The 27,903-nt window shown below is 41.0% G+C and overlaps 1 protein-coding gene across 3 annotated transcripts in view; it reads left to right on the top strand.

Moving 5' to 3' along the window:
• The window catches only part of LOC145434241 (uncharacterized), a 67,763-nt gene that overhangs the window by 15,708 nt on the left and 24,152 nt on the right, over positions 1-27,903 (top strand). For 2 of the 3 annotated variants that reach the window (XR_013913310.1, XM_080311589.1), the window contains exons 3-8: positions 7,026-7,128; positions 10,591-10,745; positions 12,073-12,232; positions 16,569-16,604; positions 19,706-19,864; positions 19,922-20,015. Coding sequence is in view for 2 of the 3 variants with exons in the window: in XM_080311589.1 (XP_080167715.1) it covers positions 7,026-7,128; positions 10,591-10,745; positions 12,073-12,232; positions 16,569-16,604; positions 19,706-19,864; positions 19,922-20,015 (707 nt within the window). In the remaining variant the exon portion in view is untranslated. Of the gene's footprint in view, positions 1-7,025; positions 9,304-9,468; positions 10,746-12,072; positions 12,233-16,568; positions 16,605-19,705; positions 19,865-19,921; positions 20,016-27,903 lie in introns of all 3 variants that reach the window. The other variant, XM_080311590.1, reaches the window with a different exon arrangement.

Raw genomic sequence — 27,903 nt, 5'->3', positions numbered from 1 at the left:
TACCCATTCTTTGACGTGTTCTGGTCTCTTTATATGTTCTCGAGTTTAGATTGTTATTGTTCAGAATCAGTATTGGTGTGGACCTTTAATTTTTCACTAGTCTGCGCGCACTCACCAACTTACCACGCGGTCCCTTGGACAACAGTGCGTAACGACTGAAAGAAAGGTTTTCACTTTGGCTTTTTTTGTGCGCGGCACAGATTTTCAGTGCGTGGCGACGTTGTCAGCAGTGTGCGGCCGCGCACGCGCGCAGCTTGAATTTGATGAATTTGCTTTCTCATATATAAATGGAAAACCTATATTTGTCGAGGAACAGTTGTCGTAACGAAGCGTAGAAGCTTAAAACGATCCAACTAAAGTTTATTCTAGGTTACATATCGCCTGATCTTAGAAAAAAGTTAGTACCTAGGCGTCAAGCCCAGTAATCCATAGTTCAAGGAATTATTAAAATTGCCAACGACGTTACAGACGCATTGGAATATCGCTAAACCCGAGAAATCTGCTAGAGAAGGTGTGATCTCACTAATACTTTAACATACTGTGCGAATATTCGCTGTTTCCGGGACTTTAGCTGCAATGTTTCCTCCAAGCTGGGCACGTGCGCAAATGCGCAGTGCTGACACGATCTGCGCGCACAGAAAATCTAAGTTACGCACAAAAAATCCGAGATGATGACCTTTTTTTATAGTCTTTACGCACGGTTCTCCAAGGGTCTGCGCAGTAAGTTGGTGAGTGTGCGCAGACTCGTCAAAAATTTGAGGGAACACTGCTTAGCAGCAAGGACTAGCCTACATCACCTGACAAATTTTGAAGCTAAAGTTGTCCGATTCAACCGTGACCAGAAGAGTAGCCAGTCGACATTTTATCGCATGTTCTGACACACGTTGCCGCGTATACTACTTTCCCCTAGCATTGGACGAATCCACCGACTTCAGAGACATTACAGATAATTTTCTTGGTGCATTTTATCAGAGTGGACATATTTGCAGATGAAATGCTGACAAGGAAAACGTGGGGAGCTGGCCAGCGAAAAACATCAACTTGACAAAGTTGACTTCTGTAACTATTGGTGGAGGGCTCCAGCCACGAAAGGAAAGGACATAGATTAATTGGTTTGCTCTGAAATGACCCCGAAACGCCAGACTTCTTCTCATTTCACTGAGAGCTCGAAGTGATAATGGCCTCTGTTGTAATAAAAAAGTGACCGTGTCGTGACGCACAAGGCCGAAACAGCGATAAGCGTCACAGTAATACCGTGTGTAATAATAATAAGGTACATATACCGACTTGAAATTAATGCAATGCACGCTCCATGAAGTGATTTACTTGCGACGCCGGAAGATACATATTCTCACAAAAACAGCGATTGCAAACTTACGAACGCTGTCCATTAATGCTTTGAAATGCATAAAAATGGGCAGACGCACGTATACGACTAATAAATAGGTTCCAGTAGTCTAAATTTGATAGAAACTCACAAATGCATGGTAATAATGTTTTGCGGCCCGCAACGTCTTTTGCAGGTAAAATGCAGCCCGTTGTACATGGGAAGTTGAGAACCCCTGCACTAGAATAAGGGAAATTAAATCGACAGTGAAACGCCGCCGGCGTCTTATACCGTAATAATGTAAGCTGCGTCGGGTGCTGCTATAATGTTAGGAGCGAATATAGTAGAAAGTCCACGTCTGGACACCTGTAAGCAGGTGCTCATACTAACGTAGTAAAACGCATAACAGAATTCACGCAAAAGTCGATGTTGCTTTGTGATGATTTTGATGTTGTTCCAAACCTATTGGGAAGATAGCACTCCTAATTTCATAACTAACTACATAATCCCTAGTAACGTAGTCAGACGCATAACGGAATTTACGCAAAATCGGTATTGCTCTGCGATAATTTTGATCACTATGTTTTGATTATAACTTGCTTCCTAGAAATGAATAACATTCATTATACGTTAGATCAGTGGTTCTTAACCTTTTCTCCTCCAGCGCCCCCCTCCGCCTCATATTATAAGGATTGTAATATAGACAATGGGCAAGAAGGAGGGCCGTAACAGCACTTCGTCAGCCCTCTAAAAACGATTGTCTTGCGCACCCATGGAGTGATAAATCAAATTTCTCGTCAGCCCCCTAAAAACGATTGTCTTGCGCACCCATAGACTGATAAATCAAACTTCTGAGGGCTTTGCCCCAAAAACCCCGTTGCGTGATTTCGATGGTCAGCAAAGTTTGTGTGACCTGGTCGCTCTAGGCGCCAAAATGTTCTATAATGCATGAGTGAAGAGGTGGAATTGCATATGTATGTAGCTATAAACTTTTTATCCTCTCAGCCCACGTAATCAGATTTACCTGTAGCGCTGAGTGAGCTGTTGTATTGGAAAATGAAGGCCACGTAATTAATAATTGAACATATTCGGGCGTGGCCGTTGGTACAATTAATTCGTTACATGTTGTTATTTTGTTACCTTTTGTCCGCTATAGTCAAAAGATATTGAAACGCATAAACGTAGTAAACTGAAGTAAGCACACGATTCAAAATTGGTATTTCTTCACTAGCAAATATTACTTCTCTGATGGATGTTATTTGTCTTGAGCAGTGCAGACTGAGACGACATGATAATTCGATACGTGCGATTTAAGCACCTATAGACAATTAGACCTATATACATCGAAGTTCATGGTCAACAGAAAGGAAATCCTCTTCTGCTAAGGTTTTCTCGCTGACGATCTTTCTGACACACATCTCGGAGTCCGATATTGACCGGAACTTCACATGTCTTTGTGCATCGTGGCGTGGTATTGGCCGATGCCGAAATGCACATATCTATTTTCTGTAATTATGAGTATTCTTCCGTGGGGGAGTCGTCAAAACATGTGGTGTGATTTGTATAATCATTCACCGAAATAATTTAGGTGACCTTTCGCGCTCACCGATTAGGGGTTAGGGTTGCAGCAGTTTCGGTCCTGGGAAGAGGTCAAAGTCCACTCGGTCATTTAGAGACTTTGATATTGGTAATATTTCGCGCTTTCATCGCGCTCGAGGACCATATATTAATTGTGTGTGGTATATTCAGGGTCAAATCAAGGTTGTTATAACAACAATCGGGTACGGTACCATACCCCGTGGTTCGAACCATTCCGAATTCACATCTGCGGGAAATTAATGGGATTCGATTTTGTCTTAGTGCTTTGTGTAACAATAAGTAAGTCAACTGAGAATGGGATGCATACATCTGCTCACATTTAATTTAGTAATGTACCCAGTAATTAATTTTAACATGAATGTATTCCAAACAAAGCAACTCGTATTATAAAACGTTCATGTGAGGTGGGCCGTGCTATAAGTCGGCAGTTACGGAAAAACAAGAAGAATATAGGCCTGGTGTAAATGACCATAGTAGTCGATAAACACCATGAATACCCCAAAAACAAACAAACAAACTCATGTGGATTGGTAATTTTTAGAAATTAAAATATAGTGTATCGGAACTTCGTAAATTTTTCGTAATGATTAATACCTAAAAATAATTTACTTAACGACATCTCGACTCATGTGGATTAGTAATTTAAAAAATAAAAATTAAGATATTGGCAAAGTTAGTTCGAATTCCTAATAATGAATGTTATTTATTTCTCGGAAGCAAGTTATTCAATACATAGGCTATTGCTAAATACACATGGAAAATCGGTATTGAAATTCACAAAACATTAGAATATCAAGGCGTGGCAATGGGCGCATATAGGCGTGGCAATCGAGGCGACGTGGCAATGGGCGTCCCGTAGGCGTGGCTATTAAAGCGACGTGGCCTTCTCTGATTGGTGCGTACCAAGGCTCCATAGCTACACTACTAGTGCACGCCCATACTGAATTACCTTTCATGGTGTTCATGGTAGTGCCGAGCGGATCGACAAATTCTCTGGTCCGGCTCCGATCCGGGTTTTCAATTCTCCAGTCCGGCTCCGATCCGTCTCCGGTCGTATCAGGAAAAAGTACTGATCCGGCTCCGATCAGGTTCGGCCGAAATTTAAACAATTCGGCTGGATATCCAATCCGGCTCCGGTCCATGCTCCGCCCTAGTTCATGGACATTCCAAAATATTGTATCCGATGGTGATCATTGGGTCGTTTGAATAATCTCGAGAACGGCAGACACTCTTACGTTGCGACCTTGGGCATGGCTAGGAAAGTACTCATTCAAGCTTCTGAATTAAAGTCAGAATAATGGCAAATTTTGTACCCAAATTCAGTCCAAATATAACATTCTGAATTGGCACCATACAGCGAAGATCCTCGCTATTCGATTGAACGACATCGCTGACACTATAAGTGGCGAGATAGCGTATAGTGCAGTGGTTTTCAACCTTTTTCACCTGGAGGACCGGTAGAATTTCAAAAAATGTTTGGCGGACCGGTGGACTTTCACAAATTGAAATGAAGCCAAAATGTAAAGTATGCAACGGTTTATTGCAATTATATGGTGCTAGAGAGGGGAATTTAGAGGGGTTTGATCGTAATTAATTATCTTAATTATGGCATCCGTACGATTTCATGGTAGTGAGTCTGCTGAGTCGAGATAAAATCGCCTTGTCCAGGTAAACGTCGAGAGTCGTTTACAGTTTTCCGCGCCGAAGGCCGTGGGTTTAACCGACCACACCAACTCGAATAATATTCTTCTTATCGACAATATCGAGAGAAAAAGCGTTTCGGAGTCGAACCAAGCACCTTGTCGTGCTATCTTGCTCATTGCCCACTACCACCAGGCGCAAGCTACTAAGACAACTATACGAATACAATGCGCCGCACACCTTATAGCCGCTATACTGGCCATCCGCAAATCCAGATCAAAAAGCACTTCGTCTGCTCACTCCCAAAAACGTTGGTCTTGGCCCCCACACGACGATAAGCCAAACTTCCTGGGGCTTCAACCCCAGCCCCCACAATTGAGTGGATGTTTTCACCTGTACTAGAGTACTTGTGAGCACATTTTTAACTGCTCCTAACTTAAGGGCAGTTATTGAAACCACTTTTTGAATTGAACTCAAATTCCACGGCCGATCCGGACAAATGACGATTCGCAGATGGAGGCAGAAATTATATGTATTGTAATAATCGATGTACCGATGAAATGTCCCAATACAGCAAATGGGTCGTGAAATTAGGTTTTAAAATAGTGGTAGCCTGCGGTTAGAGTTAGATAGAGAGAGATAAAAACAAGCCTGCACGATAAAAACACAAATTAGTAACTACATAGCGAAGACACATGACGCAGCGTAACCAACTGCGTTGCTACTCGGACAACATGTCTGGGTATGTCTGGGGTATGTTTGGACTATGTTGACACTCGGATATCATGACTGGGGTATGTTTGTTAGTTTGTTTGTGGTATTCATGGTGTTTGTCGACTACTATGGTCATTTATACCAGGCCGATATTGTTCATTATTTTCCTTAACTGCCGACTTATAGCACGGCCGTAGGCCAAACTCCAGGCTCTTTGTAAGACACCGCTTACGCGGATGAGGTGTCTAGGAGGCGCCCAGGTAAACCTCCAACACTTAGGTATCGGAATTCCGAAGTCGACCTCGGTCGGACTCGAACCCGCCCCCATTTGGTGTTGCAGCCACGGATTATACCACTCCGCTATCTCGCCACGACTGGGGTAACCTATGTCTGGGTTATGTTCGTACTGCGTTGCTACTCGGTCATCATGTCTGCCGTATGTGTGGGGTAGGCTATGCTCGGACTGTGTTGACACTCGGACGCCATGTATGGGGTATCCTCGGACTGTACTGACAGTCGGACATATTGTCTGGCGTATCGTTCGGACGGTGTTTCTACTGCCGATCAACTCCTTGAACCACCTCGCGAGGTGGATCCAATTTTACCGATCAAATGTCACCGATAATGGGCTCTGATCATCATCTATGCTGTGAAACGCTGATGATCCGTATTATTTGGTCTGCGATCAAGAAACGATTGCGATTGATGCAACCGTTCCTAAGTTGCGCAAACCGCATAAAGAATTTAAAAAATATTGGAAAAAGTTTTTTTTTAAATTACGGTGTGATTTATGTTCATTTGCAAAATAATTTTGGGCCCCTTTCCAACTCGGCTCCTCTCCAGTTGGGCTGGTTTGGGGTGCCCCAGATACGGTCCTGCACAAACGAATGAATCGAAAGTGAATGATTGCGCAAACCGCGCCGTTTAGATATGAAACAGTTACCTCACGAAGTTCTGAATCAGTTTAAACTTTGATGTTTAATTTATTTATCAATGAAGAAGTCTTCAAAATTGCATCTTGAAATTAAGGTAACAATTTGTAATTTACCCGGCGGACCGGTAGGAAGGTCGTCGCGGACCGGCGGTTAAGAACCACTGGTATAGTGGTATAATCCACAGCTACAATAACACCAATGGGTTGCGGGTTCGAGTCCGACCGAGGTCGACTCCAGAATATCCTACGCAAGTGTTGGAGGTTTATCTAGGCTCCTATCTCGCCATATCATCGCGTAAGCGGTGTCTTACAAAAAGCCCAGGAGTGGGCCGTAGGCCTACTACTAGTTGGCAGTTATGGAATCAAAACTAAGGAATATCGGCATGGTGTGAACGACCATTTTAGTCGACAAACACCATGAATACCATAAACAACAACACCATGGATCTTCAACGCAAAAGTGGTCTCGGGACGATTTCCGAATACACGATAGTGATGTTCAATCTCCTGCCAAGAAGGCATTATTTCGTGATATGGAAGTGCCTGATTAGAAGTGAGCCGACGATGCTGCCTGATATTCCGAATAAATTGTCAGAATCAGCATTTGAAAATCTATTACAAATCAATATTCGATTCCGTTCAGGCACTCAATTTTGCCCATAACTATAGTCCTTGGTTTATTTCATGCCGTGTATGAATGGAGTGCGCCATACTTGATATTGCAGCATGCTGCAATGGAGGAACATGGCACAAATTTATCTTGGGTTGGTTATAGTTTATCATCAGTATATAATCCTATAATTTCTTTAGGTACAATTTAGCAACCATATACGTCTAGAGCTTGAACTCGGAGAGTTCGCGACCACGGAGAAGATGAAAACTGCAATCGAAAAGATTCCCCGATTGCGGGGTGGTGCGCATATGATTTATGTATTCATCGATCATGCAGTCGGATATAAAGCGCCGTTATCTCCCAAGGATGGACCTCGGACATTTCTCTATGATCTATGCTCGTTATGTAGTATTACTTTACGTCATTATTTACGTCATTGCACTCTTAGCGAAAAGAGTGTGTATTTCCACCCATGTACCACCCCTGATATAAGGGTGTGAATATACACACATGATACACGAAACTAGAACCTACCTCAGACTTATACCGCGGTATAAATCGAGTACAAAATGTTAATCCAAAATTACGCATGCACGAAGGAAGGTATATGCACGTAAGCACGTACAATTTATAACCGCGATGAGTTAGGGATGATGTGAACCTCTGAAAGGTTCAGGTTCGTGTGGATGCGAACCTTTTTGAAAGGTTCTTTGTGAACGCGAACGTGAACCTATGACGTCACGTGACGCCATATTGCTAGTTGCAATCCTACGTTTTAGTGAAGTGATTTTATGTACTATGTGCACGATACCTAGGTATGATTCAGGCCACATTATGCTAAAATGCGGAAGTACATGCTGACTTTTTAAACGTCTCCAAATGTATCAATTGGGTCAATCAAAGGATATAATAAGCCCATAAAATCAATATCTTCCGTCGCTTTGCCAAGAATTTCGACGATGACTTGCAAGGGACTGTAAGCTTACGCCTTAGCAGTCAAGGCCTGACCGGACATGTTTTCGGTGTTTGACTATTGCTACATTGATATTGAGTATAGAGTTCAAAACGGGTTTCTATTCTTGCTACCGATATTACTCCATTAACAAGTTATACAGTATATAGCCAACACCCCAATCGCACAGATTTGGTTTTACGATACATTAAACATACCAAATCAGACAGCGATGTATTATTTTTTATATCAATTTCATTTATTCGTTGAATAAGCATCATTCGCTGACTACCTAAATGTAGAGTATTTCGCTCTTGATGTTGTGTGATTGCAAGTCAAGCTCCCAGCAGAGTGTCAATAAATACTCACAAAAACGAAGAGCTGAATATTTTGAGAAAACTTCTGTAACAAAGCAAGGAAACTTTTGGAGATTGGCATGGATCATGCTCGTTTAGTGTTTAAATTCTATGCTGCTTGCCATGCATAGAGTAGCGTTGGGACCCCGGGAAATCCCGATCCCGGGATCCCGGGATTTGAAGCAATCCCGATCTCGGGATTGGTCCCGATTAAATCCCGGGATTTGTGAACAGCATCTACCAAGGCTTATGTAGCGCCATATCTCTTATTTTGGTAATAAAGCAGTGTCACAAAATCGGCTGATTGTCTAGAACAGTGACCTCAAACACGCGGCCCGCCAAAACTGTTTTTGCGGCCCACGTCGGCGTTTTGACTTTTCAAGCATTCGACAATATTAAACTCGAAAATTTCAGATTTCGGATTTGAGAACTTGAAATTTCATTCTGAAACCACTCCAAAAACCTGAATCGCTATCACACATCAAACGCCCACTAGCTGCTAAATTATAATGCGACAGCTTTTACGATGTCACGATGCATTTGCCGTCTCGCATGGTTTCTAACTGTCTATATAACTCCTTATGTCGCCAAATTATGCCAAGCACAACAATATTTTTAAAAAATATTGAAAAATATGACTTTTCGTGACAACCGTTAATATTACAATAGTGTATTACATTTTCATAATGTGTATGGAATGCTAATCTGCAAGGTCCGACAAAAAAGGCGTACTGGGAAATACATATTATACCCCTATTTGATGCTGCTGCCCGCTGCGTCATCAAAAACTACGAAATTGGCTCGCGAGCAAATTGGAGTTTGGGTCCCCTGATCTAAACGATGATACTCTTGATGCTCTTATGTTTTGCGCCAATTCAATATCACAAGGAATAAATGTTATTTGTGTAACTTGTATGTGTATTTTACTACTTTTCTAATCCCGGGGAATCCCGGGATTGAGGAGCGAAAATCCCGGGAAATCCCGATCCCGGGATTTCAAATTTGATCCCGAAGTCCCAACCCTAGCATAGAGTGACCCTAAGTTGAAATGCAAAGAATTTCAACTAAAGATGTTATAATGACGTGAATATTGTAATATATGAAAAAGGTTCCCAGTGCAAATCCTACCAAGGTTCGTTTGTGAACGTGTACCTCTAAATATATGAGGCTCACCACCTCATCCGCGTCAGCGGTGTCTTACAAAAAGCCTAGAGGTGGGCCGTGCTATAAGTCGGCAGTTACGGAAAATGAGAAGAATAACGGCCTGGTGTAAATGACCATAGTAGTCGAAAAACACCATGAATACCCAAAAAAAACAAACAAACATATGAGGCTCACATGCAGAACACGAACGTGAACCTTACGTTCACACCATCCCTATTCTGAGTTATGTTCTGTTTTTGTGTACCAGCCTTTACGGCTCTTCAAATGTGAATACACACTATTTTCGCTAAGAGCAGGGGTGGGAAATGATTTTCTCCGGCGGGCCAAATGTGAAGCAAAGACAAAAGTTGTTAACAAATGTTGCTAAGTGGATGCATTAGTATTAGGCTGCGTACACATATGTGTATGACTTGGTAAAATAGCATTTCTGCTTTGCTTGCGAAGTGCATATGTATTCACTGCAAGATTTTTCTTATTATGATTACTCAAATCATATTCCTTGCACACAGAGACCTGTTCCGTTCTCGCCAATATCTAAAAGACTGGGTCACGGCTCAATTCATTAAACAAATATTCAGTGCACTAAATCTTGTTGAAATGTAGCCGCATCTCTCATTGCTTGACATAACATCGTTTGTGAGTTTGAATGACCTTCAATCACGTGCACTGGTTGTACTATTTTACGAATTAGGATTTGGAAACCTATGACGTAACAGTTTAAAGCACAGATATGGCAAAACAAACAGCATTTGATCTTCAAGATGGAAACAGTGAATTTAATTGATACAGCAAAATTTGCTATATTAGTTTTATTTTGAACCTGAATTACTCGAAGTCGCACGACGTACGTAGGTTACGTGATCACTGTACATAAATAAACTATATACTTCAAAGTAAACGCATTTCCGGATCACTTTATACGGTAGTTTTTTTCCACGCAGTAACAACGGTAACTAGATTTTATAGTCTAAACTTCAAGGGACTTTACGCGGGCCGCTCAGAATCGCTTCGCGGGCCGCACAATGCCCAAGTCTCGCTAAGAATGTGCAGTAATAGTTTACAACTCACGGATTTCCATGTATACTATGTCAACCAATGCATTGGCGCCATGTTCAATTTATTCATCGTTCATTGCCCATATGTCATGATTCAATATTACCCGACTGACGAGCTTTCTCCAGGATGATCGTATACGCCCAACCCAACCAATAGCCGGTGTGGGTACGTTGTAGCATATTGGTAATCCTTCAAAACTTAGTTCGCCACGGAACAAAAATTTCGATTTTGCAGGAACGCGTACTGGCGCTGCGCTTAACTTCCTTTATACTGTGGCAATCACCGCAAAAAAAGGCGCTCGAATGGACGCAGACGTGACAAAGGTTGCAGTTATCGTTACTGATGGTGACTCGCAGGACGACATCGCGATAGAACGAAGAAGGGCCGAGGTTGGTTTTCGGGATTGCGCCAACATTTTAAATGTAACAGGCTACAGTTTCGTGTAATGTCATGATGATTCGTGGACAATTGAACATATATGACCATGTGACACAGTAGCATGCTACACTGGAGAATATTAGTTACGGTTGGTCTTGGGTTGGTTCGGCGTTAGGGCTACGCCGAAGTGGTCACCAACCGGGGTATACACCCACCCACCCACATTAGTAATTTATAAGGGTAACTTTGGCTTTAAGATTGACACTTGGATTTCAAGGATTATCGATAATATATAATTTGGTCTACAGTCTACACAACAATCATAGATGACAGATAAACTGTATGGGGATCCCAGTCGTGGGGAATCTGTGGAGGAATTCGGCTATTTGGAGTCACGTGCGCTATATATTAACTTATAGATTGCAGTGCGGAAGACGGTTCTGTGTGGCCCGAGGCCGCCTCACGACTGAATTGCTCCTTATAGTCAGAATCAGCCCGAGCGTTAGAATACATGCAAAATTCGTCGATTTACTACTGTACCTCACCGCTGACAAGAGTATAGTGATGGTCACTATACACCAAGATGCAAAAATTGAGCAGTACCCTGCCAAATGTGCGATTTGGCCGCTTTCAAGAACGTTTGGACATGTCTGCCCTTTTTCAGTCCACAGGTAAAGATGCGATCAGCCATCGATTAGCCATCAGACAGGATTTTAATATTGAGCGAGGGTAATTCCGGTTCGAATATCGCCCGAAGGGGCCCACGGGATGATAAATTCTGGGAGCTACTGGGGTAGGTTAGGGTTGGATTTAAAACAAATGGTTGTTTAAAACACTTTGTTTAAAACATGTTTTAAACAGTGTTTGAAACAAAGACCCTTTAAAAAAATCCTTTCCAAAAACACGTTGTATGTGCCCACGTACGATTAGCTCCCGATATAGCCGACGTATGCGATATGGGATGGTCGGAACCCTCAAATTAGTCGGTTCAACAGCTAAAGTACGTGGATATTTCGTCAAAAGAGCTATATTTACCCTATATTTTCAATTGCCAATGTCAATCCACTATGGCGTCACAATTGAATATTTGTGACGTCATGACTCAAAAAACACACAATAAAACGTGTCTTAAACAAGCTTGTTTTAAACATGTTTGTTTTAGATTGATTTTTGTTTTAAATGCAACTCTAGGTAAGGTTATAGTTTGGGTTATAATAAAATCACATGCTCAAGTGTCACATGCTCAAATGTCTGGTAGTCGACGTGACATGTGTTATATTATTAAAATGGATAAAATCGGAGACACGCAGTTGTTTCCAACTCATCATACAATTTCAGGAGTCTGGTATTGAAATATTTGTGATAGCTGTGGGAAACCTAATATCAGAAGATTTCTCGATCAGGCTGGCATCAGAGCCAACGAGCGAGCATGTGATATCAATAGTGAACTATACAAAAATTGCGCATGCGCTCCTCAAACTGGAAAAGAATTTATGTGGTAAGACATTTCGAATTTACGGATATTTGTGAAGGCACATTCCACAGACATTACGACCAACAAATCTTTTTGTGACTTGAAGGCGTGAAAATGTGACTTCTTTGTGGTCATTAGGGCTGGGCAAAATCGAGTATTCGATTTCGAATTCGATTTCGAAATATGCTTCGAGTCGAGTCGAGTATCACTCATTATGACGCCATAACAGAATGTAGTACGTCAAAGATCAAATCTGTACCGTTTATATGCCACCACAAAGAATATTATGCCTGTTATCCATCTCTTAAAAGATACTTTGGTATTTTTTCTACCATACCGATTTCATTCCATTTTGTGATCATATTGTAGGATAATCATGGCTTCGGGGGGTGGGGGGGGGGAGGGGCGTGAAAGCTCGGAAGGGGGGCGCGAAGAAACGGTCATCTGAAAAAAAATCACGCTTTGCGCGCTATACCTCCAATTCACGCGTGTGGCTCTATGTATACGTGTACATACAATTCAGAGACACACACATGCTAGCAGATGCGAGCTATATCTGGTATTGGGCGACCAACTCACGGGCGAGCCTAAATCGCTCTCAGTTCTATTGCTAGAGCTGACTGAGGTGTTGTCTTGGGAATATTTGGTCGGTATAATTACTTCACTACATGTTGTTATTTCGTGACCTCCCGTCTTCTACGTGAAAAGATAGTGACATCGCCAAAGCGTACTAAACTAAAAGACGCACACGATTCCCAATTGATATTTTTTCACTGGCAAATATTACCTAAGGACAATTGGACATCGTGATTTTCGGTCAACATAAGAGCAGTCCTTTTCGGCTAAGGTTTTCTCGCTGTCGAGCTTTTCCCCCTTTACTTAGTTAACCCTTTTGAGGGGGGGGAGATTTTGCAGAACTGACTATTACTTTTCAAATTCCTACTGTGACCTCACCAAGAGTTTAATCTGAGCTGTTCCAGTTTAAAAGTGGGCGGAATATAGCCCTCCACCGTTTCCACCCTCGATCGACACCCCATGACATGTCTAGAGTTTTTTTTATAAGACTAAATAAACCAACTTTTTCTCTGAAAAATCTCTTTCTCTCTCTCATTTTTCTAGACAGACCCCCAGGATAGAGTCAGAGAGTCAAAAATCATGCATCAGTACGTAGCCACCGTTGCCTGGTTTCAAACAAGCCGTCAACCATGACCGTAAACCGCGCGGTTCGCCAGATATCGTAAAATCAAAAATACATGAAAAATTTACATATGGGCGTGGTCAGTGAGTGGTCATAACGGTCAAGTTCAAGATCAATACCGAATCGGACCCCTACCGCCCAGTTAATGGCATGAAACAGCGTGGCATACTTTCTATTGTCATCCAACCATTTGCATGCATAGTAAACCAGTTCGCGACTACTCGGAAAATATCTGAAAATTCTAGGCATGCGTATTTTCGGCCGAACTCCTCATGTCAGATCGTCGGTATTCGAAAATTGTCATGCCCTATACCGTCAAATTAGGTATCAAATAAATAAGAAGATTGCTGGTTTTCCATAGAAACCAAAAGCAGTCCGCTACGAAATATCTTTAGAGAATTTGAGAGATGAACTTGAACTTGGGTCACCAGTGAACCCCCCCCCCCCCCATTAAAAGGGTTAATGTGATCAGAAGTTGCAATCGCAGTGCCTTCTCGGAATCCCGTGTTGGCCTGAACTTCATATATCTTGGCGCGTCGTGGCGCGGTAATTGCTGACGCCGAATGTTCATTCACGAAATAATTTTCGGCGTCCTTCGAGCTCGCCTCCCAATTGGGGGCTTTGGGTGCGGCAGTTACGGTCCTGCGGATACTCTGAATATTATTGCCTTTGTAGCTGGTTTCCGAGAAGTGTGCAGCTTGCCGAAATGGCCTTGTTGTTGAGCCAAGCTTGCAGTTATTCCGAAATTCGCCGTCCCTTAATCGAGTCTATGTCTTCGTGTTTTTGTCATAGATCCGACCTAAATTATAGTCCTTTAACACCGCGACGTGCTAGGCACTAACTACCAAAAAGACGGGCGGTAAACAAATTTTTAGCCCTCCGAACCGTCTTTGAATTTCAACTTTAGTTTTTTTTTACATCCTTTATGGGTGGTAATATACTCATAGAAATCACGGGCACTGATTGACTTGTTTTACGAATGAGGGATATGGAAACGCATCACGTAAAAATTTGAAACGGAGAACTTGTAATGCATATTGTGACATTGGCATCAAAGAAGGTTTGGTGACTTCTTGAGACTTTAATTGTAACGGCATAATTTCCTACATTGACTTTGCTTTGAATCTGGATTATGCATGTGAGGTACGTATAGGCGACGTAATCGCGGCATGTTAACAAACAGGCTTGATAATAAACGAAGTCCGGTTCAGTTTATACATCCTATGGTTTTATTCCACGCAGCAACATTAAAAAGTAGGTTTTATATTTTCAATTTCAAGCAACCTTTCGCGGGCCGCATTTGGCCCGCGGGCGGCACTTTGCCAAGGCCTGTGCTATAACAATATTCTCGCAGATTATTCACTTGGGACGGGTTCATTCTTATTAATTACTTCATTCAAGACTCCTGCCACCCCACGGCCTCGGACGATTCTGGTACAGTATTTTCACAATCAAGACACGTATGTAGAGACACTAAATCGCGCTAAGCGCGCGAATTTTTCCAGTTTGAATCCATCTGCCCTGAAATATTCTACTATTTATATATATTACTAATATTCTCGAAAAAGTGGGTATGGCATGGCCCCATTCGCCCCTGGCTACGCAAATGCGGTGGACATCAGTTGCATTGGAACGTCGCTTTGTCTTGCTAATGTTGATGGTCGAAAATGTTTGCGCCCAAATGCCTGTAGACGGCGACGAGGGCCACATCATCACGTAAGACCGCAAACTGTCGGCGGGCCGCACAAAATCCCGTCGCAGGCCGGAACCAACCCGCGGCCCGTATGTTGCCCGCCCCAGCTCTAACCAAATATGGGGGAAAGTATCGGCCTAGCCCTAGGTCGATACGAGTACCCTTTTTCTTGATAATTCATTTGAGCCCTTGGCTATTCAACTTATTATATGGTAAAATGTGGATTTTAATATGGTACGGAAAAGTATTATGGCTAATTTCGTGAAAATTTGCATATTTTGGGCGTATGTCGTAAAGCAAAAACCTTACGGACAGAAGAAAGCCAGCGGCATATTTGGAATCAGCACGCGAAAATTAGCCTAAATACAGTGCAAAATCAAAGTCAAAAAATTTTTTGTTCAAAATTGTTGTCCAGTGTTTTTGTTCTGAAGCAGCGGTTCTCAACTTTTTGGACATGTGCCCCCCTTGGCTATGGTAAAAATATTGCGCCCCCCCCCCCGGACCCCTGCACTTATCGTCATGTCAAAAAGAGCATATCATCTGATAGTCCATGGTATATCTTACAAGTTTGAATCCGCATTCCATTGTTGAGTCTTTTACATTTGTGACAAATTTTCCCCAAACTTGTTTGAAAATAACAGAAACATTGAACAGGACATCAATTTATTTCAAGGTAGGTTGCATCTGAGACTGATCCTAATGTTGGCAGTGACTACAGAGATCACGGCGGCGTTCTGTACCGCCATGCTAAATTTGATCGGCTTTGGAATTGAGTTAAATTGTTTTGATTTAGGGTAGCCTAATTGAGGGCAAAACCGGACAACCTCTATTGCATCTAAGTCTATCTTAGGCAGTGCAGTTCGCCAGCTATTAACAACAGCTACTCAGCTCACCGAGCTTTAGGCTACTGCCAAAGCTATGAAGTAATGAATGACTTACACGTGGGAATTGCTCTAAATCTTCAAAGAATATCAAAAATTTTCTCAAATGAAGGTGAAATCAGCCTATATACTCCGTCGAGCGCGAATGCTGGAGTTTGTATTTGGCAAGCTTTCTTGAATACGAAATAAGTTTCATCTTCAACAATCGTCTTCTCACAATGGTTCTGAGCACACATGTTTAGTCATAATTTATTCAGACATTGTCAACTTATAAAAGAAGTGATCCAGTTACCTATATATAGCTCATGCCTTCATGTTGAAGATGTATGGTGTGTAGCGTGAAAAAATAGAATAGCGATACAACTGTTGCAGGCTTAATAGACTCACACTATTCAGTATTTCTTATATTACATTTCTTCACTTCTCATGGTATTTCCTTGATAGGCCTACAGCTCAAAACTTTGCGAAATCTGAAATTGTGTGAGGTGTTCGTGGTTTCGGTACTTGACCTGCATTATGACGTGTAAAAACTATGTCTGGCTGGCGGAATGATCTAAGAAAGTCGATATTAAAAATATTCTATTTCAGTGGCCGAAGAAGGACCTTGCGATGGAGACAGATCAGGTAACAATTAGGCCTATCATTATTGCCAAATCGCTGAATTCGTACACGGTACGAAAATATGCATCGTAGTTCGTGCCGAACTAGTATGGTATTGTAACACATCTTGCCCCCTACAATTGAATTATATATTCATATTGAGATAAACCCGAATATTTCCAGCTTACTCGCCAGCGACGCGAGCCCGTCAGCTGTGTTTTGCATGCCGTATGCCACACAAAACACGAATGCGGTCCATGGTTACTTCTAATCTAAAACAATGTGTTCAACTTCTATTGAGTTCATCCATTTTCTGTAGTTTTACAAAAGGTAATACGAAAGATAAGGGCTATAAAGTATTGTGACATAAATGATACCGTTGCAGCTTAAGCTTGCTTGGTACTATAGTTATTCTGAAAAAAATGCTACGCTACAGCTACATACCTAGTGTTGCTTAGCCTACCCCTGGTCTTACGAGGCCTACTAAACGATCTAGTCAAAACAGAGGATCACGGTACAGCGGTTTTGCCGTCCACACTTTTCTGCTTTTGGTAAGCGTACAACGTACTACAACTTGACAGTCAATTTTTAATTTCTTTGGCGGTGTTTCATTTTTGTATTGTAGCTGCGCACCCGAGCCTGTAATTTTCTATTGTCACACGTACATCGTACATTGTAGACGTACATGGATGTCAATTGTTATTGAGAAAGCATAACGAACCATTCGATATATCGCCTAGGTCTTCGCTGGTGGTCACTGGTCACTGATTCTTAACCGGTCTTCCACGGAACACTAGGGGTGCCATGAGCCTGTATCGGGGGTTCCGTGGAAGTAAAAACATACACTCAACTCATACATATGATTTGTAATGATGCATACGTCTTATCCATAATTTAGGGTTACCATCAATGTTCCCTTTAAGCTGCGCACGTGAGCAAATGCGCAGTGCTGACACGGTCTCTGCGCACAGAAAATTTAAGTTGCGCACAAAAAAAAATCAGAAGTGAAGACCTTTTATTTTAGTCGTTACTCACTGTTGTCCAAGGTTCTGCGCAGTGAGTTGGTGAGTGTGGAACGTTGGTGTGGAACATTGGTTACCATACGGCCTTTTTTGAGAGGATTTGTCCCCTTTTTTTACAAAATTGAAAGTGTCCTCGGAGGACGCCATATGTCCTCTTTTTGGTAATTTGTCCTCTTTTTTTCAGAAAAAGTAGTAAAGGTATATCATAAAGCATACTTAAATGCAGTATTGGTAAGCAAAATTGTAGAAAAGTGGGAAATGAGGGAGACAAACAAAATGGGGTAATTCGGGAGACGAATCAAAGTGATGACCTTTTATTTTTTATTAGTCAACACAGTAGAAAAGGTAGGAAATTTTTCAAATTCAACAGTTTTCTTAGACGGAGCCACAGCTTTCAGAATTTTGGGGGAGTGTCCTCTTTTTCGGATCTCAAAATATGGCAACCGTACCATAATGGCTACATGCAATTAGGCCAGATCAGTAATCGAATTGTGACTGTTGAGGACGTACGTCGTGTCCAGCGCCGCACGCGGGGGTTACTTTTCGAAATCTAACCCCCGACCCTCCAAAATGCCAATCTCCAATATTTCGCTCGTCTGTAATAAAGCAATTGGTATCACGTTGTTGCGTTTCAACCGTATAATGCGATGACATTTCCCAAGGCAAAACCTCACATTTATGAATTGCTATCTGAAAGGGAAAAGCGGAAGTTACACTGATTTGCAATCAATATTCATTATAAGGTTTTCGCTTTATGTGAAGATTGTATTTTAATGGTTTTGTTCTTTTAACACTTTGTTCATGCACTGTTCATTTTGCCGACCAGTAATCTACAGTAATGTGTAGGTAAATGTGTATTGGGGGGTAATTTTGTTTATATGACTCAGCGACGATTCATGGTTCCGCGAAGGCTTCGAGATTAGCGTAAGTGTTTAGAAGGTTAGTGAAGGTTAGGAACTACTGGATTAGAGCCATGGCTAGGCTATAGTTCAGTGGTCGTGAACCTATGGCTCGCGAGCCATATATGGCTATTTTGGGTATAAGTTATGGCTCTTTGCCAATTATTTATTTTTTTATTGAATTGATCAATATGGCAACGAGTCGTTGGTAAATTTTAATCGCGGCCAAAATAATTAATCTCGTGGCAGTACAAACATGTATTTGAGAGGTAAAGACAATGTCGTCTTCAGGTTTTGGGCTCGGACCCCCTCTTTTCAAGATCATCAAATTTAAGTTACTGTGACGCCGGCGGCCAATATAACTCGCGAATTTTATGTACCCGACTCGAAATCTTGAATTGCGTGATACGTTGATTAATCAAAGAGCATAGCAGATACGGCGCCGCACATTTCAAAACGCAGTATTCAAATACGCATTGTCTTCCTGATCTGCGTCGCGAAATGAAGTGTTGTTAATGTGACAATTACAAACTCCAATCACAAACAACGCCATGGCTATCCACGTTCTTGATCGGTAAGTATAGCTCTGTGTAGTACCGGCGATAAAATGTATACGTGTAGCGCAACGTTATGTTGCCGCCGAATACTTTGAGAAGTCGATAAGTATTTAGATTTTCGTAATCAGTGTGACAGTCACATTCCATTAATATCAGTTGTGAAAAAATTCTAAGCTATACATATGAATTGCGTTATCAAGAGGGAAGCTTGGCCCGTCTGTTCTATACCTCTCGTTTCGACCTTTATTTCCGAACAAAAAATACCAGATTTTACTGAGAAAATATGGTGCACACGAGGAATCCCATGCAGTGAGCTCGAATTAGTGCTACCATGACGTCATGAATTTTCAATTGTGACGTAACAGTTGACTGGCATGTATGGCTCTTTGGGAGTTGAGATGGAAAAAATAGGGCCAATATGGCTCTTCGGACAAAAAAGGTTCCCGACCACTGCTACAGTTCATCAGCATTTGATCAAAGATTTCGAATATTAGATTAATATTTTGTCACTATTCTTCGGCAAGGATGTTTGCAATAACTATATAGGTCTGGCGCCCTTCGAAGCATTGATGCGATTAGCAGAACATTTTGGTCAGACGTTACAGATCTATATGCAATTTGTAAATTGTAATCGCCGTCATATCCAGGTTTTATGGACGAAAACTGCTTTCAATGTTTGTCAAATCCGGAGACAGTCATCACTGTGTCAAACCTGTGTGATGGATCGTTCAACTGCCCTGATCTCACCGATGAATGTCTCTGTTCCTTGAAAAATCGACATGATATTTGTCAAAAATTAACTCTGAGTAAGAACAAAATCAATGTCCCATGAGGGTTGTTTTCAATGCTGCCGCCATCTTTAGATCAAAAATGGAATGGTACCAAAGATGGACCGCATTGCTTGTCCGATGACGAGGAGTATATAACATTCGATGCAGCGATGATATGTGACAACATGTGGGTACATTTCTTCAAAAGTCATGGGCATATGCAGGCATGAATATTTTTGGCATTTCGGGAACATGATTTTTGAAAATACAGGTAGGGAAGTTTTTGATAAAAATGTCAACAAGAATAGAAAGGAGTTTGTATGAAACGAAAAATTGAGTGTATAAACCGAAATCCCTAAATTGAGGTCCGTGAACCGTGGCAACGGACTACCTTCCGAGGGGTCTATGAAGGGCAAATGAAAATCCTAGGGTCGAGGCTAAAAAGTCGAGAAATGAAAGATGAATTTACGGTGAATCTGTGGATAGATAAATCCAGCGATTAGGTAGTAGATGATATACAGCGATATATGTGCTCCTTTCCCGCAACAACAGGGTTTTAATTGGTAATCAGAATATTTTGGAATCCCCGAATGAGAGCCGAAATATATGAATTTAGCTCAATGATTACACTGATCGACATCATTTTTTATTTTTTTGACCAAAAGGATGATTACGAGTATGAAGTCGTTTTTTTCTACCACGTCAATATTTTTATAATCTGTGATTTAAAATTTTGCATTTTAGTGCTCAAAACAGCCTGTTCCGTGACGTATTCCTTGCTGTTGGGTTATAGCTATAACCATTGTGACGTCATCAGAGGTGGTCAAAGTGCTTACCATAGGTACTCAAGTAGAAGTAGAAGTAACGGCGTCAATTTATACTCAAGTAGAAGTAAAAGTAACTTTTTATAAGTATGTAAAAAAGTAAGTATTCTAGGCCTAGTTTTTGATATTAGTATCAATTTATTAATATTTTCTTCCTTTCAAAACATCACAAGGCTGCGATACAATGAAAAAAATTAGAAGGCGTTGAAACGACTTGGAGTAATATTTGAAATCAGGCTGTGAAGCATTCGAAAACAAAAATATTTAGCATTTGGTGTGTCAATGGTTTGGAGAGAGCCACATGGACACGGAAAAATTGTTTCTTTTGCTATTGTTTTTTTATTCAATGTCAAAAATCAGCATAAAATTCAATATCCAATTTGACTTGCGCAATACGACCGATTCCTCATGGGACAGATGTCACAATTCCATTGCCTTCAAACGTTTTACCAACAGTTGAAGAAGATTCTCTCGGTGAAGAGTCTTTGTCTGAAGAATGTTCCCAGCATGAGTGTGGTGATGATGATAATCAGCAGCAGCTATATAAAGTTGAATCAAGCTGAACTAAATAACTTTGTCAAAAACGTGAATTTGCCAAATTAATCTTCTCTTATTGTAGGTTCCAGATTAAAAGTCAAACTTATACTTGGCCCTGGCACCTGATAGTAAATACACACGATTCTTTGCCTCTATTGTATTAGTCTACAGTGAATTGCGCTCTTTATTTATTGATCAAGCCTAAAAGCTGTTTCGTCGCACAATACGAATCGATGTGCTTCTATCGCTGTAGCTGGTACAACTGGCATCAAGGGTCTTACGAGAATATAAAACTTTTGATTTCAAATTTGGAATATAGTACTCAAAATACTCAAGCGTGTGAAGTTTCCGTTGATTTTGAACTCTTAAATATACAAGTGATTTGTGGTACAGAACTTCAGAATAACGCGAAACAATAACTTCATATTGTTAATTTATTCGCTAAAAGCTTTTCGACTAACTCTCATCAGTAGCGAACGTTAGTGATGGGGTGAATCAAATTCGAAATGTAAGAACTATTTTGTCTGTATGACGTAATAATAACAAAAACAAACAACTAGTAGACGGGCTAGATACGGTAGTAACGGTACAAAACAAACGTTAACGAGTACATATTCGGTTATAAATAACCGAAAACACAACACATAACATTAATGAAATATTCCAAGAGTGTAGAGGCGTTCCTTCTGGCGACAGAGAATCGGCTTTCGTAGCTTTATGATCGTAGATTCCAGGACCTTTAAATGAAACAGAGAACGGCCACGAGCAAGTATAGAAAATTGACTGTCATTGTAATGATCAGCACATTCTGGATGGGATAAGAGATGCTGTCCAATAGCCGAATTACAAGCAGTAACTTGATCATAATCACGCAGTGTGTCAACAGACTGCGATGAAGGAGTTGGAGAAACAATATTTATTCTAATTTGCCGTGGGACATGCTGGCGAATTCTTTGCTGCAAGCGCTGAGACGTGCGACCTACATACCGACTGTCACATCGGCACGTGTATTCATATATTATGTTGCTTTGATTTGTCGCAGGTAGCACATCCTTTTGCGTTGCAGGCATCAGAGATTTCGTCATGAAGATTATCTGAGGTTCTACTTGTGAAAAACAATGGCTCACTGACGATTTAATTTGTTTTTCAAACCTGTTGGACACTTTCCCAATCCAAGGAAGATGCAAATAAACAGGACATTTTCTAGGTCCAAACGGTTTAACTTTTCTGAAATCTTTGAGTTTACGATCTATGGTCATTTTAATGATATGATCAGGATAACCATTTGACTGAAAGATTGACCGAATGTTCTCCAATTCAGAATCAAGTTTGACTTTACTACAAATCATCAGAGCCCTGTGTACCAGAGTTCTTATCAAATTTACTTTACGTTTTACTGGACAGAAAGAATCCCACGAAATGTATTGCCCACTGAATGTAGGCTTACGGTAAACTGATGTAACAAAATTAGCACCCGTCTTTTCCACTACAACATCAAGGAATGCTAATGAATTATTGACCTCTTTTTCCATGGTGAATTTCAGTGATGGGTGAAGACCATTCAATTTGCTCAGAAACAAATCACACTGGGATTCATTTTCAAATATGGCGAAGGTGTCATCAACATATCGCCGCTTGGTCCCATTCTGGCTAACATTTTTGTGGGGTATTACGAAAAACGGTTATTCGAAGATATTGATCGACCATTAATGTATCAAAGATATGTTGATGACACCTTCGCCATATTTGAAAATGAATCCCAGTGTGATTTGTTTCTGAGCAAATTGAATGGTCTTCACCCATCACTGAAATTCACCATGGAAAAAGAGGTCAATAATTCATTAGCATTCCTTGATGTTGTAGTGGAAAAGACGGGTGCTAATTTTGTTACATCAGTTTACCGTAAGCCTACATTCAGTGGGCAATACATTTCGTGGGATTCTTTCTGTCCAGTAAAACGTAAAGTAAATTTGATAAGAACTCTGGTACACAGGGCTCTGATGATTTGTAGTAAAGTCAAACTTGATTCTGAATTGGAGAACATTCGGTCAATCTTTCAGTCAAATGGTTATCCTGATCATATCATTAAAATGACCATAGATCGTAAACTCAAAGATTTCAGAAAAGTTAAACCGTTTGGACCTAGAAAATGTCCTGTTTATTTGCATCTTCCTTGGATTGGGAAAGTGTCCAACAGGTTTGAAAAACAAATTAAATCGTCAGTGAGCCATTGTTTTTCACAAGTAGAACCTCAGATAATCTTCATGACGAAATCTCTGATGCCTGCAACGCAAAAGGATGTGCTACCTGCGACAAATCAAAGCAACATAATATATGAATACACGTGCCGATGTGACAGTCGGTATGTAGGTCGCACGTCTCAGCGCTTGCAGCAAAGAATTCGCCAGCATGTCCCACGGCAAATTAGAATAAATATTGTTTCTCCAACTCCTTCATCGCAGTCTGTTGACACACTGCGTGATTATGATCAAGTTACTGCTTGTAATTCGGCTATTGGACAGCATCTCTTATCCCATCCAGAATGTGCTGATCATTACAATGACAGTCAATTTTCTATACTTGCTCGTGGCCGTTCTCTGTTTCATTTAAAGGTCCTGGAATCTACGATCATAAAGCTACGAAAGCCGATTCTCTGTCGCCAGAAGGAACGCCTCTACACTCTTGGAATATTTCATTAATGTTATGTGTTGTGTTTTCGGTTATTTATAACCGAATATGTACTCGTTAACGTTTGTTTTGTACCGTTACTACCGTATCTAGCCCGTCTACTAGTTGTTTGTTTTTGTTATTATTACGTCATACAGACAAAATAGTTCTTACATTTCGAATTTGATTCACCCCATCACTAACGTTCGCTACTGATGAGAGTTAGTCGAAAAGCTTTTAGCGAATAAATTAACAATATGAAGTTATTGTTTCGCGTTACTCTTAAATATGCTACTGGTTCAACTGTCTAGACTCTAGAACTACAAGGTATCCTTGTTTTATCTCTGAATGGAACTAGTAGAAATCATTGAAATAAACGTAAGTGGCCGATGAGGGAGTATCTTACACCATGCAGGCTTTAAAATGTTTCAGTGCCTGCTCCTATCAACAGATCTAATGTTGTATTTCCACCATTTATCAAACTGGATCTCATAGAAAAGTTTTTATTGTCTCTGATCAAAGAGAGTGAGTGCATGTTCTAAATACATTCACGAAAGAGGGTGCATTTGTAGGATCTCAAATCAGAAAAATCACAAAAAAACTATTTCTTATTGGGAAGGCGGATTTGGAAAAAATACATGACTCTCTTTCATTAAAGTTGCATCTAAATTTCTTGGAAATACTAAGGATCCTGATTATTTTGGGGGGTTTAGTTTGAAATAATAACACCTCAAATACAATAAAGTAAGTTGAAACTTGTAGGATGTGTTTTGTAAATTAGGTGAACTCAATTAAACGATCTAAAAAAAAAATAAGTTGAGAAATGTCGACCAGTGTTATAGGCATTTTACTGTTTTCACCGCTGTGCATTTTGATACGCCATGTTGCCACCACGCGCGAGCCATGCTACATTTAGATCAATCCGTATGTATAATTCCATTCAGTTTTAAGTTTAACATGCTATTGAAAAATGTCTGCATGGTTCAATCACTGATAGACTGTGTCGCGATGGACAATAGGGATATAGTTTTATCAATGAACACAGTGCAAAAGGCCTCCGCCGTCAGGAAGCAACACCCAGCAATGTGTACCATACACACATACATTCAGTCATTTCCTCGATTTTTCTTGCTGTGTGGATACAATCATATTATATGACATATGGAAGTCGCTCATGATTTCTAACCATTGCGTATAGGTTGTGAATGTTGTGACCCAAACGTGTCAGCATCCATTTCGAATTGTTATCATAAGTGGTATTATATGCTCTGTATCAGTGCTTTTCAACCTTTTTGGGCTCTATTCGTACTTTTTTTTTGTAAAATAAACTTCATTCGCACAAACTAACCGAAAATTGTTATACAAAATGAAGATCAAGATATTTAAGAACATTTTGTTCAGATGTGGAACAAATTGGCTACTATGTAGCTTAAGCTATCACGAGTCTCATTAAAAAGGCAACATTTTTTGCTCGTGTTGATTTCAACTATTTCACTAAAGCCCTTCTTGGCGAAACAAGTAGGGTTTTGTACAAGTAGGCTACGTCTACTGGTGCTTGGACGGCCAGATCTTAAAATCTGTTTTGCACTTCTCTCCAAAATACAACGTAGTTTTCGCGAGTGATAGATGCTTGCTGGCAGAAATCGTTTTTGAGAGCTGACACAAAGGTCCCGGAGGCTACAGTTTTTCCAGAGGACGAAAAACCCACATGTTTGTGTTGAGGATTTTGCATTATTTCTTGTAACATAACGTGCAGAACGATCAAGGAGAGTATAGGCTCATTAGAGCTCGCTACCTTATGATACGTTGCTTCAGCTTCTGTCTCGCGAGTATTCTTCTTCTTCTTCTTTATTCACAGTAAATCTGGTAGATACACACATAATCCGGGGAGAAACCTGCCCCCAAAGGAAAATGGCGAGATTGGAGTAAATTTTTAAAATTTCAGTAATACATTCAAATTGTTATTCCTATGCAATACACGGAGAAGTCAGATTAATGAATTGCAGCAGATGAAGAATTGGCAAGGGTTGCAGAGCAGAGGTAGAGATGATTGAAGATGAAGAATCGAAATTACAGAAATTATGCTGTGATTCACAAGTGTAATTTCAGTCCAGTGGTGCATTCAAGGCCTTCCGAAGAATGTGCACAGTGCCCAATAATGTGATCTTTTGGATCCTGTCGAATCGAACGTTACCCGGAATTTGTTGGATATGTCTCATGAGTTTTTTGCTCACGACCCTTGTAGCGCCAATGACTATCGGTACAATGTTTATTTTGCATCGCCACATTTTCTCACATTCCATTTTGAGATCTGCGTATTTGGAGTGTTTTTCTGATTCTTTTTGCAGTAGGTTGCGATCAGCTGCGACAGTCAGTTCAATGAATAAGCATTCTCTTTTCTTTTTTAGTTTGACGATTATATCCGGGCGGTTGCTTCTGATTTCGCGGTCAGTTATTACTGGTACATCCCACAGAATTTTTACTTGTTAGTTTTCTATCACTGGTGCTGGGCTGTAATCGTACCAATTTTTTGTCGAAGTGGTGATGTTAAAATGTTTGCATAATTCAAGATGAATGTAGTGACCAATCCTTTTGTGTCTCCATGTGTATTCGGTAGCTGCAAGTGCACACAACAACAGTGGCGCTTATCGCCTGTGTAGGCCTTGTGCGCCACGACAATGCATTTAGTACAGTTCAGTAGCTTTGCTTTCGGTCTTTATGCTCTATTTCATCTTCGCGCACTCCCACACTTTCATACATTCATTCTTGTTTTCACTTCGGGTCTCTGCTGCCGTTTTCGGAGCTCGGCTCACTCTGTCTCTGGGCTTTTTTTCAATGCACTGCGTTAGCAGCGGGATCGGCGATGGGGAGCCCAGATCAACCTCCGACACATAGAAGCATGGAAGGGCCGAGACTCGAACCAGGATTCATTGGTGTCGTGGCGGTGTCGCTTAGCACACTGCGCCACTCGCTTCTCCGTCTCGAGAGAATATGAGAAGATCAAATAACCTCACGACATTGTGTGTTGTGCTCATTAGCTCAATCTAACATGAGAATTGATAACAGTTTAATAACTGTAAAGCAGCTTTTAGACTACCGCCAAAATCTGAGTTTTTGTGGCGTCTCGTGACCCGAGTCTCACTCATGAAAAGGAGTTCATTTTTAATATCACAGCTGTATGCTACGATTTTACGGACATGTATGACATACAGAACGCGCACACCACAATTCTAACCAACACATCTCTACAAAACATGCCTGACGGACGCGATTTCAAATTAGGGCAAATTAAATTCCTCCGCGTGTCGCCGTTGTACTACTGTCTACTCAGATTGCAAGAACGAGACAATTCCGTGCCGACAATGGACCATATGCATGTCGAAAGGTTTGGCCATCGAGCATCGGTCAATATCATACCAAGGTTTTGTCGCCGCTTATGTTTTGGGCCGCGCATTTTATCAGCGTTCTCTTGGCCAAAACTTTACGTTTTCGTGTGTCCCGACGCAGAAGGGATTGGCCTTGAAATGAATGGGTATCATATGCCTGAACTCGCTCGTTGCACACCCCTACTACACTAGTTTGTCCCAACGGTCTTCGACCATGTTTTCCAGAAAAACCAGTCGGACAAATCTTATCATGAATTCTCCAAGCAATATTTTCTGCGTGTCTCGCTTATTGGCTACAGTACCCAACACAGTGCACTTGGATATGTGAAAACGATCGCATGATTTTTTTTACATACATATTAATAGCAGTGTTGGGATCAAGTCACTACCTTCGAGTCACGAGTCATCTCTAGTCATTGCAGATTTTGATTCGAGTCAAGTCAAGTCAATCGATTTTCAAATGTAACTCGAGTCAAGTCAAGTCACTCGTTTTTTGGAGGTGACTCGAGTCAAGTCGAGTCGAGTCAAGTCAAGTCACGAGTCAAGTCACGATTCAAGTCAATTTGAATTTTCGATGTATGAATGATGATTCAAAGTCATTACATTTTGGTAGATGTGTGAAAGACAGATTAATTCATCATTTATCTTGAATCAAATAACA

This window comes from Botryllus schlosseri, chromosome 2 (genome assembly GCF_051294905.1).
Source record: "Botryllus schlosseri isolate E-star chromosome 2, Bs_hap1, whole genome shotgun sequence".
Classification (NCBI taxonomy): domain Eukaryota; kingdom Metazoa; phylum Chordata; class Ascidiacea; order Stolidobranchia; family Styelidae; genus Botryllus; species Botryllus schlosseri.
The sequence above is the reverse complement of the archived record's forward strand: the minus strand, read 5'-3'. Positions and strand labels throughout refer to the sequence as shown.